General features: G+C 37.6%; 1 protein-coding gene across 3 annotated transcripts in view; it reads left to right on the top strand.

Moving 5' to 3' along the window:
- The window catches only part of tmeff2a (transmembrane protein with EGF-like and two follistatin-like domains 2a), a 748,263-nt gene that overhangs the window by 47,891 nt on the left and 677,228 nt on the right, over positions 1–23,144 (top strand). For all 3 annotated transcript variants that reach the window (XM_051930531.1, XM_051930530.1, XM_028807628.2), the window contains exon 2: positions 15,198–15,307. In XM_051930531.1, the coding sequence (XP_051786491.1) occupies positions 15,198–15,307 (110 nt within the window). The remainder of the gene's footprint in view (positions 1–15,197; positions 15,308–23,144) is intronic.

Raw genomic sequence — 23,144 nt, forward strand, 5'->3', positions numbered from 1 at the left:
ATTCAGGTCTCTTTGACTTTGAGGTAGCAACACTCACCACTCTACCACCACCCAAACCTTGACTATATCAAGATATTTGTCTAGTAAACAGGTTTCTTATGGTGGTCAATGTAAGTGGTGCTCAGCACAAACTGAAAGAAAATAGTCATTATTTACAGTAGATTCTGGAATATGTTATATTATATTATGCAGCTGGTAGAAAAACAGAAATAAAGCTTTAGTTCAAGTACAGAGTAGAGAACAATCATACAATAAAATAAAATACCAATGAAGATAACCAGAGCAAAATTTGAACCCATCTTCTCATGTAATAAAAAATGACAACTCGGCAAAGTCCTTAAATGACTGTAGACTGCTAGTATGTTATTCAGAACTTGAACATTTTTTTGAACATATACAGAAATATCCTGTAGCATTACAGTAGCATTAGTGATTAATGTGGTTGCTCTGGTACGTCCTTGTAGTGAAAATGCATTACAAGTGATACAGAAATTCAGTTTTGTGACAGTGATATGTTGAAAGCCCCCATTGAATGCATCCCACGAAACACCAGTAATTCTTGACATCTACAGATTTATAAAGCCATTGCCACCATGAGACTGCACTGTATAGAGAAATCACTACATTGCAGTATTATCAAAATCAAATATTAGACAGATAAATAGTACTTATTTGTCCCAAGAGGGAAATTTAACTTTTTACAGAAACTCAATAAATAAATTATAACAAATAAAAACAACCATTATGAAATACACACCAGAATTACTAAAAAGAAAGACCTCTGATTTGGCTAAACATTGAAATAATAGTCAGTGAGATATCATGCAGATGTATTGCCTTTGGTATAAAGGAGCCCCAGTAGCGTTTCTTTACACACATCTGCTGAATAATCTGTTGGCTGAAAGCATTTGGTGTTACTGGCACTCAGTAAATGGCACTCAGTTTTGATACCTTTTATTCCTTAAATGCTACCTCCTACATTATTGATTTGGTTGGTCTCTGTTGATGTGATGTTACAGGCCCAGGACACCACAGCATAGAAAAATCATACTGTCACTACCTGCATTAATGGATTCACTTTATCTTCACTTGTTCTGCTGTTCTGCTAGCCGAAATAACATATATACTGTATAGTTTATATTGTAAAAGTTACTGTAATAAAAAGCTAAAAAGTATAAGATTATCCTAGGAAGATAGAGATTTACTGTACTTTTAGAAGTGTCTGCCTTCTCAGTAAATTATCTATTTTAAGAATAAGTGAAGTAATGACTCTGTGGATAAAGGATCTGTGTGGGCATTGGAAGATTTTTGGATCAAAACCTGTTACTGCCAGAAGCGAGTCTACTCCTTTGTCCTCTTGAGCAAAGCCCTTAAACTGAAAATTTCTCCAGGGGCAATGGCTGTACAATGGCGGACCCTGAACTCTAATCCCCATAGGTCATGTAAAAACACAGTTTCCCCTCGGGGATTAAAAAAAATATAGGAAAAAAAAACATATAATATTTGGACCATTATTTGTTGGTAAATAATTGAAAAAATATTACAGCCCAACCAATATGGACATTTTAGACCATTCACAATATTAATATTTTAGCAGTAAAAATGACCGATTTCTGATACATACAGTGAGGTCTGTAAATATTTGGACAGTGACAATTTTCATAATTTTTGCTGTATATGCCACAATGTATTTGAAATGATGAAATACAGTAATTACAGGATAGAAGTGTAGGCTTTCAGCATTAATTCAAAGCATTTAACAGAAATATCATACAAGCCATTTACGAATGACAGCCATTTTTATACAGGAAGACGAAGACAAAACGGTAGGCAGAAAGTCCAATGAACAAGAAGCACCTGAGACAGTAAAGACCTAGCAAAGCATCAGTAGGGTGGAAACCCAACACTTGGAGAAGGCCATTGGTTCCAGAATTGGGGGAGCATATATAAAAATATATAAAAATGTCTTTTCTAAATAGCTCATACAATATTTTTGTTAAACACCTTAAATTAAAACTGCAAGTCTACACTACAATCACATTGCTTCATTTCAAATCCATTGTGGTGGCACACATAGCCAAAATTATGAAAATTGTGTTATTGTCCAAATACTTATGGAGATAACTGTATTATACTGATATTACTGTTGTGTTTAAGTACTTGGTTTTCCTAGAATAAATCTGAATGAAATGGAGATTAAGTGTATGATGTTTAGCGGCATGGTGGCGCAGTGGGTTGTGCTGCTGCCTCGCAGTTGGGGGACCTGGGTTCGCTTCCTGGGTCCTCCCTGCGTGGAGTTTGCATGTTGTCTGTGTGGGTTTCCTACGGGTGCTCTGGTTTCCTCCCACAGTCCAAAGACATGCAGGTTAGGTGGATTGGCGATTCTAAATTGGCCCTAGTGTGTGCTTGGTGTGTTTGTGTGTGTCCTGTGGTGGGTTGGCACCCTGCCCGGGATTGGTTCTTGCCCTGTGTTGGCTGGGATTGGCTCTAGCAGACCCCCGTGACCCTGTGTTCGGATTCAGCGGGTTGGATAATGGATGTATGATGTTTTCACAAGAACATGTTTCAATTTAACATACTGTATAAACAGCTTAAATGACAGTTTTGTTTTTTAATACAATACAATACAAAACAATTTATCTGTCTAAGAAGACAAGGAAAAACTCCCAAAAAAAACCTTGTAGGGAAAAATGGAAGAAACCTTGGGAAAGGCAGTTCAAAGAGAGACCCCTTTCTAGGTAGGTTGGGCATGCAGTGGGTGTCAAAAGAAGGGGGTCACTACAATACAATACACAGAACAGAACAAATCCTCAATACAGTATAAAAATAAAAATTTTAGAAGTACGGAGCAGAATTTAACAGTAGATGATATCACATAAGAAGATTTGGATATATTTAGAGTCCTGGAGACCTCATCCATCAAGCTGCCTCCCCCATTTGGCCATTCCATGGCTGAAACAGCGCGATCCTCCATCAGGGATGACTTTGCCTTAGGTAGGCAAAACAACTTAACAGGTGGGCCGTGGCACCAAGTGCCACATTTGAGTACCGAGAAGAGAAACAGAATAGGTGAGGGTTAGTATCCAATTATAACTATCATGTTACTTATGTTTTAGTGCTAATGACTAACAACAGAGATGTAGTCTGTACAGTTAATCAGCAGCTCTAATCAGGGTGTGCTAAACTGAAGTAGTGAGTATTCAGCAGGGATTTAAAAGCTGAGACCGAAGTGTCATCTCTTATAGTAGCAGGCAGACCATTCCACAGTTTAGGGGCCCAGTAACTAAAAGCTCGACCTCTCATTGTTATTTTATTAATCCTTGGAATCATAAGCAGACCGGCATCTTGAGATCTTAATGTGCACTCTGGTTTGTAAGTCATGATCAGTTCCGACAAGTAAGCCAGACCTTGGCCATTTAATGCTTTATATGTTAAAAGGAGGATTTTGAAATCTGCCCTTAGCTTAACCGGGAGCCAGTGTAAGGATTTAAGAACTGGAGTTATGTGTTCGTATTTTCTTGTTCTTGTAATAAATCTTGCAGCTGTATTTTGCATTAACTGGTGGCTGTATAGAGAACCGTTTGAACATCCAGTGAACACCGCATTGCAGTAGTCAATCCTACTAGAGATAAATGCATGAATTATTTTCTCAGAATCCTGTTTATTTAGAAAGCGCCATAATTTCCTAACATTTTTAAGATGGAAGAAACATGATTTGGACAACTTTGTGATATGCGCTTTAATGACATGCTAGAATCAAAGAAAACTCCTAGATTGCGGGCTGATTCAGTAAAATTAGTGGGGATTCCAACCAATGTTCCCTCTAAGGAGTAGCATATAGTGAGCAAAAAACATTGTTTATGAGCGACATTTTGTTTAAGCCAAAAATTTATGAGCACCAACTCCGACGGTCGGAGTGAGCAATCGTGCGATAAGTACGAGCGGCGCCGTCGGAATGAGCGATCGTGCGGGAAGTATGAGCGACGCTCTGAATTCGTGTGAGCGATCGCTCACGCGCTCAGCTTAGAGGGAACATTGATTCCAACTGAGTTAAATGATGACAAAATATTGTTATGATCAGCGTCATTCCCTCCAACAATTAACATCTCTTGTTTTATCTGTGTTTAAAGACAAGTAGTTCTCATTCATCCACTCCTTTAATTCACTAACACAACTAATTAAAGACAACATTGGAGAAACTTCATTTGATTTAAATGAAAGGTATAACTGGGTGTCATCTGCATACTAGTGAAAATTAATATTATGTTTCCTAATGAGAGATCCCAGTGGAAGCATGTAAAGTGAAAACAATAAAAGTCCCAGTACTGAGCCCTGCGGCACACCATATTGAACTTCTGTGTATAATGATGGAGTACTGTCAGCACATTTCTGTACATATTGGAATTGATTTGATAAATAAGAACTAAACCAAGCGAGCACGGTGCCTGTAAGCCCAACATCATTTTCTAGCCTGTGCAGTAAAATAGAATGGTCAGTGGTGTCAAATGCTGCACTTAAGTCCAACAATATACAGTGGTGTGAAAAACTATTTGCCCCCTTCCTGATTTCTTATTCTTTTGCATGTTTGTCACACAAAATGTTTCTGATCATCAAACACATTTAACCATTAGTCAAATATAACACAAGTAAACACAAAATGCAGTTTTTAAATGATGGTTTTTATTATTTAGGGAGAAAAAAAATCCAAACCTACATGGCCCTGTGTGAAAAAGTAATTGCCCCCTTGTTAAAAAATAACCTAACTGTGGTGTATCACACCTGAGTTCAATTTCCGTAGCCACCCCCAGGCCTGATTACTGCCACACCTGTTTCAATCAAGAAATCACTTAAATAGGAGCTGCCTGACACAGAGAAGTAGACCAAAAGCACCTCAAAAGCTGGACATCATGCCAAGATCCAAAGAAATTCAGGAACAAATGAGAACAGAAGTAATTGAGATCTATCAGTCTGGTAAAGGTTATAAAGCCATTTCTAAAGCTTTGGGACTCCAGCGAACCACAGTGAGAGCCATTATCCACAAATGGCAAAAACATGGAACAGTGGTGAACCTTCCCAGGAGTGGCTGGCCGACCAAAATTACCCCAAGAGCGCAGAGACGACTCATCCGAGAGGTCACAAAAGACCCCAGGACAACGTCTAAAGAACCGCAGGCCTCACTTGCCTCAATTAAGCTCAGTGTTCACGACTCCACCATAAGAAAGAGACTGGGCAAAAACGGCCTGCATGGCAGATGTCCAAGACGGAAACCACTGTTAAGCAAAAAGAACATTAGGGCTCGTCTCAATTTTGCTAAGAAACATCTCAATGATTGCCAAGACTTTTGGGAAAATACCTTGTGGACTGATGAGACAAAAGTTGAACTTTTTGGAAGGCTAATGTCCCGTTACATCTGGCGTAAAAGGAACACAGTATTTCAGAAAAAGAACATCATACCAACAGTAAAATATGGTGATGGTAGTGTGATGGTCTGGGGTTGTTTTGCTGCTTCAGGACTTGGAAGGCTTGCTGTGATAGATGGAACCATGAATTCTACTGTCTACCAAAAAATCCTGAAGGAGAATGTCCGGCCATCTGTTCGTCAACTCAAGCTGAAGCGATCTTGGGTGCTGCAACAGGACAATGACCCAAAACACACCAGCAAATCCACCTCTGAATGGCTGAAGAAAAACAAAATGAAGACTTTGGAGTGGCCTAGTCAAAGTCCTGACCTGAATCCAATTGAGATGCTATGGCATGACCTTAAAAAGGCGGTTCATGCTAGAAAACCCTCAAATAAAGCTGAATTACAACAATTTTGCAAAGACGAGTGGGCCAAAATTCCTCCAGAGCGCTGTAAAAGACTCATTGCAAGTTATCGCAAACGCTTGATTGCAGTTATTGCTGCTAAGGGTGGCCCAACCAGTTATTAGGTTCGGGGGCAATTACTTTTTCACACAGGGCCATGTAGGTTTGGATTTTTTTTCTCCCTAAATAATAAAAACCACCATTTACAAACTGCATTTTGTGTTTACTTGTGTTATATTTGACTAATGGTTAAATGTGTTTGATGATCAGAAACATTTTGTGTGACAAACATGCAAAAGAATAAGAAATCAGGAAGGGGGCAAATAGTTTTTCACACCACTGTAATTACAGTGGAGTTTCCTTCATCAGGGGATATCAGAATAAACACAAAGCACAGAGATATCTGACACTTGTCACTCTCTCTAATGTGTACACTGCAGGTGTCATAAGCACACATTTGTAATTAAATTAATGCATCTAACAATAGTAATATAGTCTATGTTGACTTGAATAAGAATAAATTTCACTGACAAGAAAGATGTTATATTATGTATTTTCATCAAATGATAATATAAATTATGAAGCGAGACATTTAGTAGGGGATTATTGAATGAAAAAAAAATGAATCAGTGCACATATTTATATCCTGTTAAATGCGTTCATTAATGAAATTAATTAAATTGACCTTTTTATATTTTTCTGCATAAATTATGTACTATTTAAAGTAACTTATTATTGTAATACAATGAGGAGTGTGTTTGCCATAGACTTTTCCAGCTTTATTTAATTGTTTTTACTTTTTACCCTTTAAAAACTTTACTAGTTTGATTTGCACATATTTGGCTAAAAGACTGAGTACCTGTTTATTAGTCTTGATAGTCTACTGGAACATTTAAATTTTCATATATCCCATACTTTCACATGGCATGAGACTGACACTAACCTCTCATTAGCTGATTCAGAAGATAAATGTAAAAGAGCAGGAAGGAGAATAAGTTGACTGGCTTGAAAACAATATGAGTGACCATTGCAAAAGGAATAGCACCAATCGTAAGTAATAATGAAAAGTTTATTGAGATTTAAAAATGGTACTTGTCCTGAAAAAAAAAAGAAGCTCTTTAGGGTTCAGCAGATCTGGCTTTGCTCATGAGATAAGCCTATAGACTTGACCCACTGAAAAAAGTTGGCCTCACCTCGATACCCTAAGCCTTCTTTTTTACTTCAATAACTGCCTGCTTGTAAAAACATTTTAAAATATTGAACCAGAGAAGTCACATAACTTGTTTCATGGCTGTTTCCACAGCTTATTGAGGAACAGTAAGGACCACATAAAACACAAATCTTGAGACTTAAAAACCAAACAAACTGTAAGACATTTTTTCATTATACCTCTATGTAAAAGTAAACATATCTGCTTTGTAAGGAGGTGTAACATATGAAGATTCCTTTGATTCACACGAAGATACGACTGTTTGACAAGTCAGACCATTTTGGGGAAGCTTATTTGCTTAGCAAGTGTGTTGGGCTCAAGAGCCACAGTTACAGAGATTGTCCTCACTGCAGCCAATACCCAGCTCCTTCAGCATCCGCAGACTACAACAAAGGATATTAAACAGAATTTTATTCCTGCCACTAAAAAAAGTGCAATAAAATAACAATGATTTCTTTCAATAATTGTTATGTTATTTCACAACAGTAGTGCATTAATTATTGTGTTATTTTGCAAACATCTTGCTTGTTGATACCATTATCATCATGCATGCACATGCTATGGTTCTCTAGTGAGAGCTATTGATGGAAAGATTAAGCATGGTTGTTAGAACGTAATCAAGTTACAAGGACTGAACAAAAGTTATAGGTATACATATAGTTTTAATCATGTTAAAGTTTAGTAAGATTAGGACAGATGTTTTAACATATGCCGAGTGATAGAGCAGAGCTAGCATTCCTAACTCACAGCGCCAGGGTATATATTGGCCTTGTATGTTGTCCCCATGCATTTCTGGATTAATTGTTATTGGTGAATGTGCTTAACTGTGTATGATTACTTGTTTTAACACTGAATACTAAAAATGTGTCAGTGATACTTTCAGTTAAGAAAATATGTTTAATCCTTCATGTGATGTGAAGTAAATGATACCCTTCCCATTTTTGTCATCCCTAACCTGAGCCTCTGAAGATTTGAGGCTGTGCCACCCGATCACACTATTTCTATTTGCAAATTCCTGGATTAAACCTGAACAGATATTTTATTTATAGGTTTCTGTTACTGGATTGCATGACGCACAGATTTCAGAGTCCAACTCAAGTAATGTAAAAATGTCATCAGTTAATGTCCTACAGCTAGTTGATGGAATGGCAAACTCTAATGTTGCAAGGGGGCTCTGCCCCCTGCTCGCTTCGCTCGCCTACCCCTGGTGTTGGGTATCCTGAAATACATTAGTCGAGCTCGTTCGTTTTGGAGCCGTGCCCGCTTTGCCCGCGGCATTTCAGATGCGCGTTGTAGGCGCCTGCGTTCATTGATTTTATCCAGGCGGGCTCGTGTTTGTATATCCGTCAGTTGAGCTCGTTCGTTTTGAACCCATGCTTGCTTTGCTTCAGCAGTTTCAGACGCGCGTTGTAGGCGCCTTCGTTCATTGATCTTATCCAGGTGGGCTCGTGTTTTTATCGTTGAGCTGTATTGTGTTTGAATGTGGTGTAAAGCATTCAGCAGTTTGTACAATCCCAAGCAGCACATTATTCCTAACTTCACTCCGCAGTAGTGCCACTCACAATATGGCGGTGACGCCTGCACCTTCACTCCGCAGTAGTGCCACTCACAATATGGCGGTGACGCCTGCGCCTTCACTCTGCAGTAGTGCCACCCACAATATGGCGGTGACGCCTGCGCCTTCCGTACTATGTCGGGTTTCACTATGCTGCGTAGGCGCCTTTGCCTTTCGTACATTCCCACGCCTTCCGTACTATCTTTGTGGACCTGTGGGGCCTCCGCAGCCTCTTCCGTTTGAATCTGGGGTGCAGCGCAGAATCCTGTTTTTTCGGTAGTCGTTAGCTATGGGCGCGTTGTTGCTTCATTTCTCATTGTGAACCTAGTCTGTCCCGTTTCACTCTGGGGCGGGGCGCTGACTCCTCTTGTTTGTGTGGCTGTGTCGTTCATAGTCTCTCCCGTTTCACTCTGGGGCGGGGGGCTGATTCCTCGTTTTTGTGTGGCGCCTGTGCACTATGTCTCCTGCGTCCATGGGCATGTACCTGCGTCCATATCCGGTTTAGCATTCTCGGTTAGTAATATGGATCTTTAATTTGTTAAACATAACCATTTGTAAAGAAGTACCCAAAGAAGAGTTAAAATCTGTAAGGTAAAGGTAAAATTGATGGCTGTTTTGTGACATGATAGAAAACAGTTCTGGAGCTTTACTGATAAATAAGTCAAGATAATAGTAATTCTTCATAATGTACAACCATGAGGTTGTTTTTAGTGTAACATTAAGTACTGAATACATATTTGTTCACTTCATTCTCACTGAGTGATCTTTAATTCCTTTCCTCTTACATTCATTTCCGAACAAGTGACTCTTTTATAAATACAAAAAAAAAATATGGATCACTTTTCTCAGGGAACTAGAGAAATGAGCTTGTATACATGTGTTCTTCTCCCAGCATTTGACTAACTTGTATTGGAGAGCTGTATTGCTGTCAGGAATGGAATAAGTTTGCAAATTCGCCAGTGCTTTTCAGTGGGAGGTTTTGAAATTTGAAAAAATGTGTATAGCAGACTATTTGCAATATCTCAATGAAAATGGAAATTCTGTGACAAATTACTTTGAAGAAGAAGTGTTAAACTTTTCAACAAAATTGTTGTTGAGTTGTTTCATGCAGACATGGCAACCACAGTAGGTGCTTTTTGTATTATATTCACATGCACCTAATAAGGCTCTTGACATTATACAGAGATAAAATATGTAATTTTTTAATAGACTTTGTAGAAACATTGTTGATTGTTATGTAGGGTTTTAAAAAAAAATAATACAAAAATGCAAAGGAAGACTTCAGGGTATTCTAAATTGGCCCTAGTGTGTGCTTGGTGTGTTTGTGTGTGTCCTGCAGTGGGTTGGCACCCTGCCCGGGATTGGTTCCTGCCTTGTGCCCTGTGTTGGCTGGGATTGGCTCCAGCAGACCCCCGTGACCCTGTGTTCAGATTCAGCGGGTTGGAAAATGGATGGATGGATGGACTTCAGGGATATGAATAAATAGCTTGACCAGATTGTCAGGGCAGGAGAATCATAATAAAATCTGCTTATCAGGTTGATGGCTATGTAATCATGCAGTGCCAAAGACAATATACTGTACTGTATAGCAGATCTATTCAAATGGCAGCCCATGGGCCACATGCGGCCCAGAAGCAACCGCTAAGTGGACCAACCTGTGGTTCCACCAGGGCTCCAGACTGCAACTAAAATCGTCTCAAATGCAACCAAAAATAGGCTTTAGCAATTTCTAATTAGTTCGCCAGTTACAAATGAAATCGTTGAAACTTTAAACTACTTACTGTATATAGTAATAGATGCAAAAGGCCATTTTTTTTATTGTCAAGTGGATGTGCCACTATCATGTGTTGGTACAGGCTCCCCCTTGCATATCCCTGAGCCGCATAAAGGCTAGTTTATATCCCACACTGGGTGCGAGGGAGTCGCAGTGAAAATGTTAAATGTTATAATGTGAAAAATATTTCTAAGTACATGCTGCTGTTGATGGGACGACCATATATTCTAAATGGTGAATTTCAGTGGTTACGCTTGTGCCAAAATAATGAATGAAGTGCTGAATATGATGCCACCGGTCATCAAAACAAAAGGCTGCCATGCAAAACATTTGAAATTTATCTGGCCATCATATAGGTCCCCCGTTATGAATATATGTGTGCCCTGTGGAATTCAGTTGTCCCTTATGATTTGGTGCAGCACACTAAGGTGTGGTTGTCACTGATCTCCTTGTGATCACGTATCTTTTGTACCATTTCTTCTTTGATTTAATGCATACTCCATGCAAATTTCCAGCCTGTCCATCAGTAAACATGTACGAGCAGACGCCTTTCTGCTGTTTCGTCAGGCACAGCGATGTGATAAAGTCTGCGTTTTAAGGTTGAAGGTGTATTATAGTCGTTTGTGTGCTCTGTGATTGATGGCGGACAGTACACTTAAAATCATATTAAAAATACAACGTTGTTAGTTGTTACTTCACTTGTTTTGGTGTGCACACTGAATGTTCTGTTACCAATAAATTCTTCAACGGGAGCTCATCAACAAAGAACCATCAAAAATAAGATTTAGTAAAAAAAAAATAGTAATAACTAAAATTAATAATCCATTACTTGATACCCAAGAACACTGTACAAAGACATTTTAAAGACAAACCATTAAAAATCAGAATCGTCAACCCATGTATGTTGTCTACAATGTGTATTAGAATGTACGGTGCCCCATTCAAAAGAATAAGCACTGTAATATTGAAACTTTTTTGTCATCTATTATTCTTACTTACGACTTGCTGTATTTCAGATCTGCTTCTTTGTAGTTATTCTCTTTAATTTGACTTGTAAGGTTGCATCTACTTCTTAATTAATTTATGTTATGTGATTAATTTTGCAGTTTGCACCTTCCAAATGTGTCAACTTTTTTTAGTACTACAATATAATTTTTAGATTTACATATTCCACCTTCTTTCAGCTTTTAATTCAACAATATGATGTAATAGATATTATTCTATTTTTTGTAGTTTTCTGCTGCAGTTATTTTTAGACACATGCCTAGATGTGGTGGGCAGCCCACACCATTTAATTTTTCTTGGCTCTGTGGTCCACATAACAGTTTCAGCAGCCTGACTGAGGAATAGTGCTTCTCTGCTACAATATCAAACAAAAATGGAGAGAGCACATTTATCTTGTGTTGGTAAGTTAGATTGAGAGACCAGTCCCATTTTAAAAGGGGTAATAACTCACTGTAGGTGAGACTGGCTCTGACTAGGGTTGGTTATTTCATTAACTGACATCAATGTCTTTTTAGCAAAAACATAGTTTAAAAGGCTATAGTTATTTTCTTTTATTTTTAGAATTGCTTTTTATTTCATTGACTTTACAGTTTCAGTACAGTGCACATAATAATGCTTTTTTTTACTAATCTATTATATATTTTATTCAAATACTATCCTCTGCTCCTAATGAGTGAGAAAAATATGAAGGTTAAATGTGAAGTAAACATTCAAATATAATGGAATACCCTAAAATGTACAGATGGTTCAGTATACTGAGTTTGTTGACTTCAAATTTGATATATGTCTGACAGATTTAAATGAAAATTAACTCATACATGGTAAAATGAATATTATTTCCTTTAACCTGAAGAAAAATTGGATATCATTTTACTGTTGCGTTATTTTAGGTGGGGTCAGTCCATTGCAAGACACAATGTCTCACACACCCACGGACAATCACTGTGTGCCACTTTAGAGCTGGCAGGTGACCCACAGTAATGCCTATGTCTTTTGGAATGTGGGATTAAAACTGAAATACAGTGCATCCGGAAAGTATTCACAGCGCATCACTTTTTCCACATTTGGTTATGTTACAGCCTTATTCCAAAATGGATTAAATTCACTTTTTTCCTCAGAATTCTACACACAACACCCCATAATGACAATGTGAAAAAGTTTACTTGAGGTTTTTGCAAATTTATTAAAAATAAAAAAATTGAGAAAGCACATGTACATAAGTATTCACAGCTTTTGCCATGAAGCTCGAAATTGAGCTCAGGTGTATCCTGTTTCCCCTGATCATCCTTGAGATGTTTCTGCAGCTTAACTGGAGTCCACCTGTGGTAAATTCAGTTGACTGGACATGATTTGGAAAGGCACACACCTGTCTATATAAGGTCCCACAGTTGACAGTTCATGTCAGAGCACAAACCAAGCATGAAGTCAAAGGAATTGTCTGTAGACTTCTGAGACAGGATTGTGTCGAGGCACATATCTGGGGAAGGTTACAGAAAAATTTCTGCAGCTTTGAAGGTCCCAATGAGCACAGTGGCCTCCATCATCCGTAAGTGGAAGAAGTTCGAAACCACCAGGACTCTTCTTAGAGCTGGGCCTTAGTCAGGGAGGTGACCAAGAACCTGATGGTCACTCTGTCAGAGCTCCAGAGGTCCTCTGTGGAGAGAGGAGAACCTTCCAAAAGGACAACCATCTCTGCAGCAATCCACCAATCAGGCCAGTATGGTAGAGTGGCCAGACGGAAGCTACTCCTTAGTAAAAGGCACATGGCAGCCCGCCTAGAGTTTGCCAAAAGGCACCTGAAGGACTCTCAGACCATGAGAAAGAAAATTCTCTGGTCTGATGAGACAAAGATTGAACTCTTTAGTGTGAATGCCAGGCGTCACGTTTGGAGAAAACCTGGCACCATCCCTACAGTGAAGCATGGTGGTGGCAGCATCATGCTATGGGGATGTTTTTCAGCAGCAGGAACTGGGAGACTAGTCAGGATAAAGGGAAAGATGACTGCAGCAATGTACAGAGACATCCTGAATGAGAACCTGCTCCAGAGCGCTCTTGACCTCAGACTGGGGCGACGGTTCATCTTTCAGCAGGACAACGACCCTAAGCACACAGCCAAGATATCAAAGGAGTGGCTTGAGGACAACTCTGTGAATGTCCTTTAGTGGCCCAGCCAGAGCCCAGACTTGAATCCGATTGAACATCTCTGGAGAGATCTTAAAATGGCTGTGCACTGACGCTTCCCATCCAACCTGATGGAGCTTGAGAGGTGCTGCAAAGAGGAATGGGCGAAACTGGCCAAGGATAGGTGTGCCAAGCTTGTGGCATCATATTCAAAAAGACTTGAGGCTGTAATTGCTGCCAAAGGTGCATCGACAAAGTATTGAGCAAAGGCTGTGAATACTTATGTACATGTGATTTCTCAATTTTTTTATTTTTAATAAATTTGCAAAAACCTCAAGTAAACTTTTTTCACGTTGTCATTATGGGGTGTTGTGTGTAGAATTCTGAGGAAAAAAATGAATTTAATCCATTTTGGAATAAGGCTGTAACATAACAAAATGTGGAAAAAGTGATGCGCTGTGAATACTTTCTGGATGCACTGTACTTTAACTCTCTGCCACAGTTCCCTCCTCTCTTTCTACACCAAAGACCAAAATTACAAAAGAACGCTTAAGGTGAGAAGCTCATAATTAGACTCAGGAAATTAAAATATTTTATAATAGAAATATAAAATATTTTAAAATATTTTATCTCAGAGTTCAAGAATTTTCTGTTTATAGCTACCATTCTAATATACTGTATCTGTGGCTTTAGGTAAAGTGAATTCCAGGTCAGGGCATCATGGTGGCGCAGTGGTAGTGCTGCTTCCTCGCAGTTAGGAGACTTGGGTTCACTTGCCCGGTCCTCCCTGCGTGGAGTGTGCATGTTCTCCCCGTGTCTACGTGGGTTTCCTCCCACAGTCCAAAGACATGCAGGTTAGGTGGATTGGTGATTCTAAATTGGCCTTAGTGTGTGCTTGGTCTGCGGGTGTGTGTGTGTGTGTGCCCTGCGGTGGGCTGGTGCCCTGCCCGGGGTTTGTTTCCTGCCTTGTGCCCTGTGTTGGCTGAGATTGGCTCCAGCAGACCCCCGTGACCCTGTGTTTGGATTCCAGGTCAACTTTGTGCATATGACATTTTTGTGCCATTTGGCACAAAATGGCATCAGCATGCAGCATATCAAAAATGTTAAAGGAGAACATTTGGAAAAACATTGAATACAAAATTCATTTCCCCACTTGATTCTAACATATGTAGTATGTTTAGTGCTTTTTATTTTATAATATTCTCAATTTTTCCAATAGAGGGCCATTGGAAACCTACTCCAGCACAAAGCAAGAGCCAACCATAACACAGATCCTGTCAAAGCAGCATACACTAATGCACATCTAGTGGGTATATTTAGAGTCAACAGTTACAAGTACATGCATATCTTTGGGATGTGAAAGGGAACAGAAGTAAGTAAAGTACTCCCATGCAAATAGCATGGCCAACTGCACATAGACAGTGCTCGCACTAGTAATTGAATTCTGGTCTCTGGAGCGGAGCAGGAAGGCCATTGTGCACACTTCCATATAATGAAATGTGGAATTAAATTGGATTAGGCCCTCCAGAAAACTGTTAAAGTTCAAAATATATTACAATTAATATATAAAGGCTTTTGATGTTTTAAAAAAGATATTATAAACATTTCATGCAATGCTTAAAAACAGATTAACATATGGGATGGGAATATTGTTGAATTGTTTTTTTATACAGTAGTTTTCAATATCTCAGTGAGTTGTAATGGATTATATCTTGTTTTGATTTAAGGTTATGACGATAGAGACAATGATCTCTTCCTTTGTGATACAAACACATGCAAGTTTGATGGGGAATGTTTAAGAATTGGAGACACTGTAATGTGCGTCTGTGAATTCAAGGTAAGATATTGTTTTGTCTTTCATTAAACATAAAAATATAAAAGCATATTGCTGCTGTGCTATTTGATTATTTTGTAACAATCATGTTACTTTGCTCTGTCTTGGTAAGCAAATGATATTTTATATTGTAATGTAGACGGTATAGATGATATTCATGAAGAGATGCACTTTGTACACAAAAAAGTCCAAGAAGAATTGGATGCAGACAGTCCAGCTGATGGAATCATTTGTCAAAATATACATACTGAGAAGAAAGAAGGGTTAAAAAGAGAACATGCCAATTCCGAAATAGAAGGATCCTAGACTGGAAATACAGGATATTGTTTTCCCCCAATCTTATACTCTTTCTGAAAGGCCCTAACAAAATTCTGGAATGAAAACTGATCACCAGAATAGGTGGCCATTTTTCCAAGATTTAATTTAGGGATGCAATACATCTCTGAAGTTATGTTGTGTAGTGCGGTATTGACTTAACACTGTTTCCCAACCTAAAATATAACTTTGTATTGACTGGGAAGGGACTCAAAGAAGAATATATCCAGGGACTGGTCAGGCAAGTGGATGACAGTTTATTGGTACTGGATAGAATATTCAGGTTACAGACAAAAGCTGTACTGTGTTTACATATAGAGTACACCCTCTTTTTACTACATAGTGTATGAAGAATACCAAAACTATAACCCCAAACTTTGTGACATTGTGCTCCTACTCAGTGATTTAACATTTGTAAAATGTATATGCACTTTACACTCAGAGTGATTTCATTACACTTAATATTTAGATAAAACTGAATTCTGCCTAAATCTTTTGTTCTAATTCTAGTGCCTCAACTAATTCGTCATTCACCGTATGTTTATATATCATTTATATGCAATAAAAATAATGAACTTTCTAGTCGCTCCTCACTTAGAAATAATATCTTCTGCCTTGCATCCTGAATATTTTAAGACTGTTATGCATACAGTGTTTCAGATACAGTATATACAGTACACTGAATACCTATGCATGACTTCCCAAAAATCAGCTACTCATAGGTGAATAATTAAAAATCACACTCAACCTTTTCAGGTCATTTCAGAAGATTTTCTTTTGCATTTATAAATTATCTGAAAAACTAGATTTCCAAACAAAAACCTGAATTTTTCTTACCTTTCCTTTATGGTGTCAAGTATATGTCAAGCACATGTGTGTATTCCACAAGTCTACATTTTTAATATATGAGTTTATTCTGTTTCCTGCTAAGGTCGACATTTTTTTATAATTATATTTTTCCCCATATACTAGTTTTAAGAGTGACCTAAAATTCAGTAAAAGTCTATCTTATAATACTGTTAACAGGGTATTGAAAGATGGCATTACATTTCTTCAGTCTTTTACTGTAAAAAAATGTCATAGTTCTAAAATGCATCAAAATCTTATCGGTGCTAGTCAACCATTTAGAGGATCTCATTTGTGTTCATTGGTAGGAATGTGAAACAGAGGTTGAAACACCATGATTTGTGGTTTGGACATCTGTGCTCATGCGTCTTCATAGAAATTTTGAGTTCTCCTCATGCAACACTGTCATAGTCTGGTGCCCTCTGAAGACATGCTTTTTAGACACTGCATAGGTTACTGAGGTATACTGACCCCTGAGGTTAACATTGGTTTTTGCTATTACTTTTGCCAGTTTGAGTTTTACTGTGCCTCTTAAGATTTTACAGGACTTTACCATGGCCTGTACCAAAGCAGTGCAAACCCAGACCCTGGCAGGTAATTGCCAGCTAGGTACTCATAGATAGATAGATAGATAGATAGATAGATAGATAGATAGATAGATAGATAGATAGATAGATAGATAGATAGATAGATAGATAGATAGATAGATAGATAGATAGATAGATAGATAGATAGATAGATAGATAATGTCTCTATTCTGAGTGACATGAATTTGAATTTGCTGTCTGTTTGACACACGCTATATTCAAGGTATTGCAACTTAAAGCCAGGAAAAGGTAGTGAACTAAGACTGCATCCCTTCTTTTAGAGCAATGTTCTCAACTCTGCAGGCTTGATAAATGCTGATGAGCTAAACAGCAGGGCTGCACTTTCAATTTATAGTTTATTCTGTGTGTCATTGAGGTGTATGAATAGAAGACAGCTGCTAGTCAAGCAGCATCACCATGAAATATACAAGAGGTACAAAAATAAATAGAAGCCTCTTGGTATTAATGAAGAATTCTGGCACGTAAACAAAAGCATTAAAGTAGAAGTGGCTAAGTGGCTTTTGCTAAGCTGAATTATTAGGTTAACTATTTCCGTAAGAGATTATTATGTATTAATGTTTGTATTAGCCAAATTCTTTTTTTACACTGTTAGAAATCCAATTTAAAATGTATCAATGTTTTTATTAGACAAATTATTTTTTACACTGTTAGAAATCCTATTTAAAATCTATTAGTATTTATTGTTTGTAACAAGGTTATTATAGTTTTGCCTTTTAAAATTAGTTTTTATTTCTATATTTTTTCTGACCTCATTGTATATTTGTAGTTTTAATTTAGTTTTTGTTTCACTAAGACATTTCTATTTTATTTTTATATCTATTAGTTTCAGTTTTATAAATTATGGTATGGTTAAAGAGCTACTATGGAGTTTAGTTTTGTGTGACAATCAGACAGAACTGTACACTTAATGGGTTTGGATATAGAGTTAGTTGAAGCTTGCTACACTACATGGTTTACTATCTGGTTTATTTTTGTCTGATAAAAACAAGCATAATCAAAACCAGACGTGAACAATTTTATACAATTTTATAATTTTTAAAATATTTTCTGTGTCATTTGTGCCAAACAAATGTGTGCTGACTGTTGACACTTTTTCTCTTTTCCTTTTATTGCCCAGAATGGGCCAATTTGTAATGAAATTTAGGTGAATTTTAAGATTTGAGGATTTTTTTACTCTAAATATCTACAGCACGGCGGCACGGTGGCGCAGTGGGTAGCGCTGCTGCCTTGCAGTTGGGAGACCTGGGGACCCGGGTTCACTTCCCGGGCCCTCCCTGCATGGAGTTTGTATGTTCTCCCCGTGTCTGCGTGGGTTTCCTCCGGGCACTCCGGTTTCCTCCCACTGTCCAAAGACATGCTGGTTAGGTGGATTGGCGATTCTAAATTGGCCCTAGTGTATGCTTGGTGTTTGTGTGTGTGTCCTGCGGTGGGTTGGCACCCTGCCCGGGATTGGTTCCTGCCTTGTGCCGTGTGTTGGCTGGGATTGGCTCCAGCAGACCCCCGTGACCCTGTGTTTGGATTCAGCGGGTTGGAAAATGGATGGATGGATGGATCTACAGCACACAACACATCTCACTCCAGGACAATGTATTTATAATGAATGCCTTCAATATTGCATTCAAAGATCTCCCAAACTGGGCATTGCTATTTTCTACCAGCCATATTGATCTCTGATTCAGACAGTTTATAGACAGAATGTTGCCACCTGCAGGCCTGAAAAGATATCAAAAAATCAGAAAATCGATTCTACTGTGTTCTGACAGATGTGATCATGAAAATCATGTTTTTTTTTTTAAGAACAGGGCTCTTAGGCTTGCCACCTAGCTGTATTGAGGGAAACAAATAAAAACAAGCATGTAGTGCCAAGGTTAGTGGTAGTGAGACTTGAATAGCCCATCATAAGGACAGTAAACCAATAAAGAGCAGAGCAAAAGTATGTAATAGGTGTATGGAGGGGCACTGAACGACAGAGACAGCATCTGAGATTAGGAACAATATACATATTATATAAACCTGTTTATCCAGATTGCAGGAAACCTAGAGCCTACCCCAGCAGGTTTAGATGCAAGGCAGGTAAAATCACTGTTAAGCAATATGTATAATATGGCTGATGTTAAGAACAAAAAGAATATGATATTTCAACTATCTATTTTGAGAGAGAGAGAGAGAAAAATTGAAAAAAGGGGGACAAATACTTTAAAACATAATTCTGCTACTGGATTATCTTCACAATATCCGGTATTTTGAGCTGTGAATACAAACTAAAAAAAGATAAATGAATAAATATAGAATAAATACAAAAAACACGTTAGTATGTTTAGTTTTTCATCACTTGGCACTTTTACTGAAAATGAATTTTAGGTACATGCAGTAAAGCTAAGGTGTCATTTACACCACCAGCTTCATCCAATACATTCTAATTATTTTTACTGTATCTAATTGAGCATTTTCTTCACAGTTGATACAAAAAAGCAAAATGCACAGAATTGAATCCTTCTGTCATATGGTCCTGATTTTCAGAATGCAAACTGTATGTTGAATCAGATACTGTATTTTTGAGGTCTACATTTTTTTGCCATATCACTACTTTGATAAAATGCTGGAATGTCATATTCAAGTGACACTTTTATTGAAGTGAACAGAGTTGGCATCACTTTACAGATAGATTAAACTGAATATAAAGAGTTTTTGGGACTACAGCAAAGTGTCCTGTTTGGTTTCACTTTTGTGGTGGTCACCTATGAGCAGGTAAAACTAAATGGATGTTTCCAAAATAAAAGCACAAGGAAATATCTGTTAGTATTGCTTTAACGGGTGACAAGTGATAATATTTGTGTGCTTAATAAACCAATAACATAATTTCTATATTAAAATTAAATAACATATTTCATGTTTGAGGGCAAATTGAGACCAATAATTAAGAATTATTGTAAATGAAATTTACACTTTGTCTACCGTGCTTTAACTTTTTAGCAGTCTGTTATGTCTGTATCGAAAAAAAAAAGACAATGAGAAAAACAAACAGTTCACATTATTTAATCACTTTGCCTTACGTGAACAAAGCAGGAATGTTTAGAGTTGGAAAGGATGTATGATATAACACTTTTCATGTCTTTTTAAAATCTGGAAAGAAATGACTTGCACACAAATAACATCTGTAATATTGGCAGCAAACAGAGTCTGCTTAAAACTGATCACACCTTGGGACAAATAAAGTTCTATTGATTGATCTATCTGAACATTTTTCATATCCCCATGTTCAAAAAGCTGTTAGTGAACAATAAATAAAGGTCATTCCAAAAGAAATGTTTATCTTTCTGTTCGCCAAACCAACAGAGTTACATTTTTAGAGTCTTTGCGTGTCAAAGTGTATCTTGGCAGCTGGAACAAACTCTGGATTGGACACCAGTTTATCACAGTTTACACCTGTCCATACACAAGCAGTCACACAAATTGAAACAATTTAATGTCAGGAGTTAATGTTTCTTGCATGGGGTTTGGGTAAGAGAAAAACCAGAATACCATGACAAAAACTTTGTGACATTGTGCTCCTACTCAGTGATTTAACATTTGTAAAATGTATATGCACTTTACACTCAGAGTGATTTCATTACACTAGTAGATGTTAGGATCCAAAGAAAGTCACAGTTTTGGTCTTTATTATTGTTTATATTTTTATTTATAGATTTGTTTTGTGATTGTGAAAGCATTGCCATATTGCTTATATGACAGATGACATCCTAGAGAGCTTTAATGGCTGCAGGTTTTCATTCCACCCATTTTCTTAATTAGCCCTTTACACACTACCTTATTTCTGATTCCAGAAGGTGTCATTGATGGGTAAACACTCTTCAGGTTATACAACACAATAGCATAAATGCAAAACAAGAACTTCAGTAGTGCTCCTCCTTGTTCAAAATTCAAAACAAAAACAACTTTACCTCATTTTGTTATCTGATGGAGTGCTATGTATGATTGCAGCTGATACAATGGCTGAATCAGAAAACAAGAGCCCCTGTAGTGCCCTTATGTGTTTAAATTCAAAACAAAAAATACCTTAAAACAACTTTGACGAAAATGCACTGTCCTGTTCCTGGTTATTGATTTTCTTTTCTTTTTCTAATGCAGAGTGATGGCTCTGAGGCTAAGGATCTGTGCTGGTAACCTGAAGGTTGCCGGTTCGAATCCCTGTCACTGCCAAAAGAGATCCTACTCTGCTGGGCCCTTGAGCAAGGCCCTTAACCTTCAATTGCTCCAGGGGTGCTGTACAATGGCTGACCCCAAGGGGTATGCGAAAACTAACAAATTCCTGATACGAAAAATTGTATAAGGCGAAATAAAGAACAAAAAAAAAAAATTTGATATCTTTTTCTCTACGTGTACCTTCAGCACCTTTCCTCTGTATTTGCATCTGTAAACATTTTCTAGTCTCTGTCTCTGCCTCTCAAGCATGTTCCTGTAAAGCTTGCTTCTTAGGTACTGTCATTTTTTTCAAGGCACCTTTCTAACGTCCTGTCCAGTTTTAAACTAGCTGTCTTTGAAGACAATTCTCTCAGCATGCCACATATGTCTTTACTCTTCTGCATCTCATACTCTCGCTTCGTTCGTCACGTCACTAAAACCAAACCAATCAGATTGCTCAGAGGGACGGAACACACAATCCTTAGTGTTTTATAATATAGTAGATATTATGTTATGGTTTGCTGCAACAAATACCTAACTTATGATGTCCTTCACCCTTTGCTAGTTTGGGATGTACATCTTTCAGTTTACAGAGATTGCTACAGCCTGGTAGTTGATGGACTGTGGCTGTAAACTTGAAAGATTTGCTATGGCTACACTCATAGCTCCAGTTTATGTCAAATTTGCACTGGCATCAAATTCACGTTTGTATTTAGGAACTTTTCCACATTTAATTTCTTTAAAAATTAACTTATTGTTTTTATACTTTTATTTGTCACTGTCTTAATGCTGTACAATTTACTGTACAATATATTTTGTATCTAGAGGTGCCCTTTCATTATGTGGTGAAGGAGTGTATGCACCATTTAATGACGTAGTGTCAAAGATGTAGTTTAGACTTTGCATGTATTTACCTAAAAAATTAGTAGTAAAAGTTTTAAAAAGAAAGGCTTTTTCTTTAAGAAGTATAGCTTTCTGATTGAGCATTCAAGGCTATAGTATAGATTCTTGTTCTCGGCTTTAAATGTAAATTCACTCAATCCTTTGACCGTTGCTTTTTGACTGCAAGACTTTGATTTCTGTTTAGCAATCTCTGGTATCTGAGAATCAAATATACTCTTTTTGGATGGAAATTTACTCATGCTGATCACAATTTGTCTCTTTAGCAAAATGAGTTCATAAAAATTACGTATGAATGCCTTGAAATCATTTCAGTTTTTTGTCCAGGGCCTCTTGACTCACCAGTACAACAAAACCCCTATAGACTTGTGTGTGATGTTTAACTAAGCAAGATGTCAAGACTTATGGAATTCCCTTCATTTTTTGGACCTCCAGACCCAAAATACCCTGATTTTTAAGCCATTTTTGGACCATATTTTGTGAAGGAAATTACACAATTATGATAAATAGTAAATGAATATGTGCCTTGAGCAAAAATGATTAAAAGGACTTGGAGTTGTATTTGGCACATCAACCAACCCCAGGGGTTTACCCCCTATAGGAATACGAGGAGTTAAAGTTACTCCTTTTCACTTTGAAAAAATGGGGATTGGTAATAGTCATGTGGAGTGTCATTTTTTGCTATTTTGAGGTTGCTGGTCATGAATATGATAATATTTTTGATATTCAGTTCTTTCCCAATGATCCTAGCTCTTTAGATAGATAGATAGATAGATAGATAGATAGATAGATAGATAGATAGATAGATAGATAGATAGATAGATAGATAGATAGATAGATAGATAGATAGATAGATAGATACTTTATTAATCCCCAAGGGGAAAATCACATACTCCAGCAGCAGCATACTGATAAAAACAATATTAATAGAAGAGTGATAAAAATGCAGTGCAAGTTAAAAAATGCAAGGTGGAGAGTGCGAGGCAGGT

The sequence above is a fragment of the Erpetoichthys calabaricus genome, chromosome 8 (assembly GCF_900747795.2).
Source record: "Erpetoichthys calabaricus chromosome 8, fErpCal1.3, whole genome shotgun sequence".
Taxonomy (NCBI): Eukaryota; Metazoa; Chordata; class Cladistia; order Polypteriformes; family Polypteridae; genus Erpetoichthys; species Erpetoichthys calabaricus.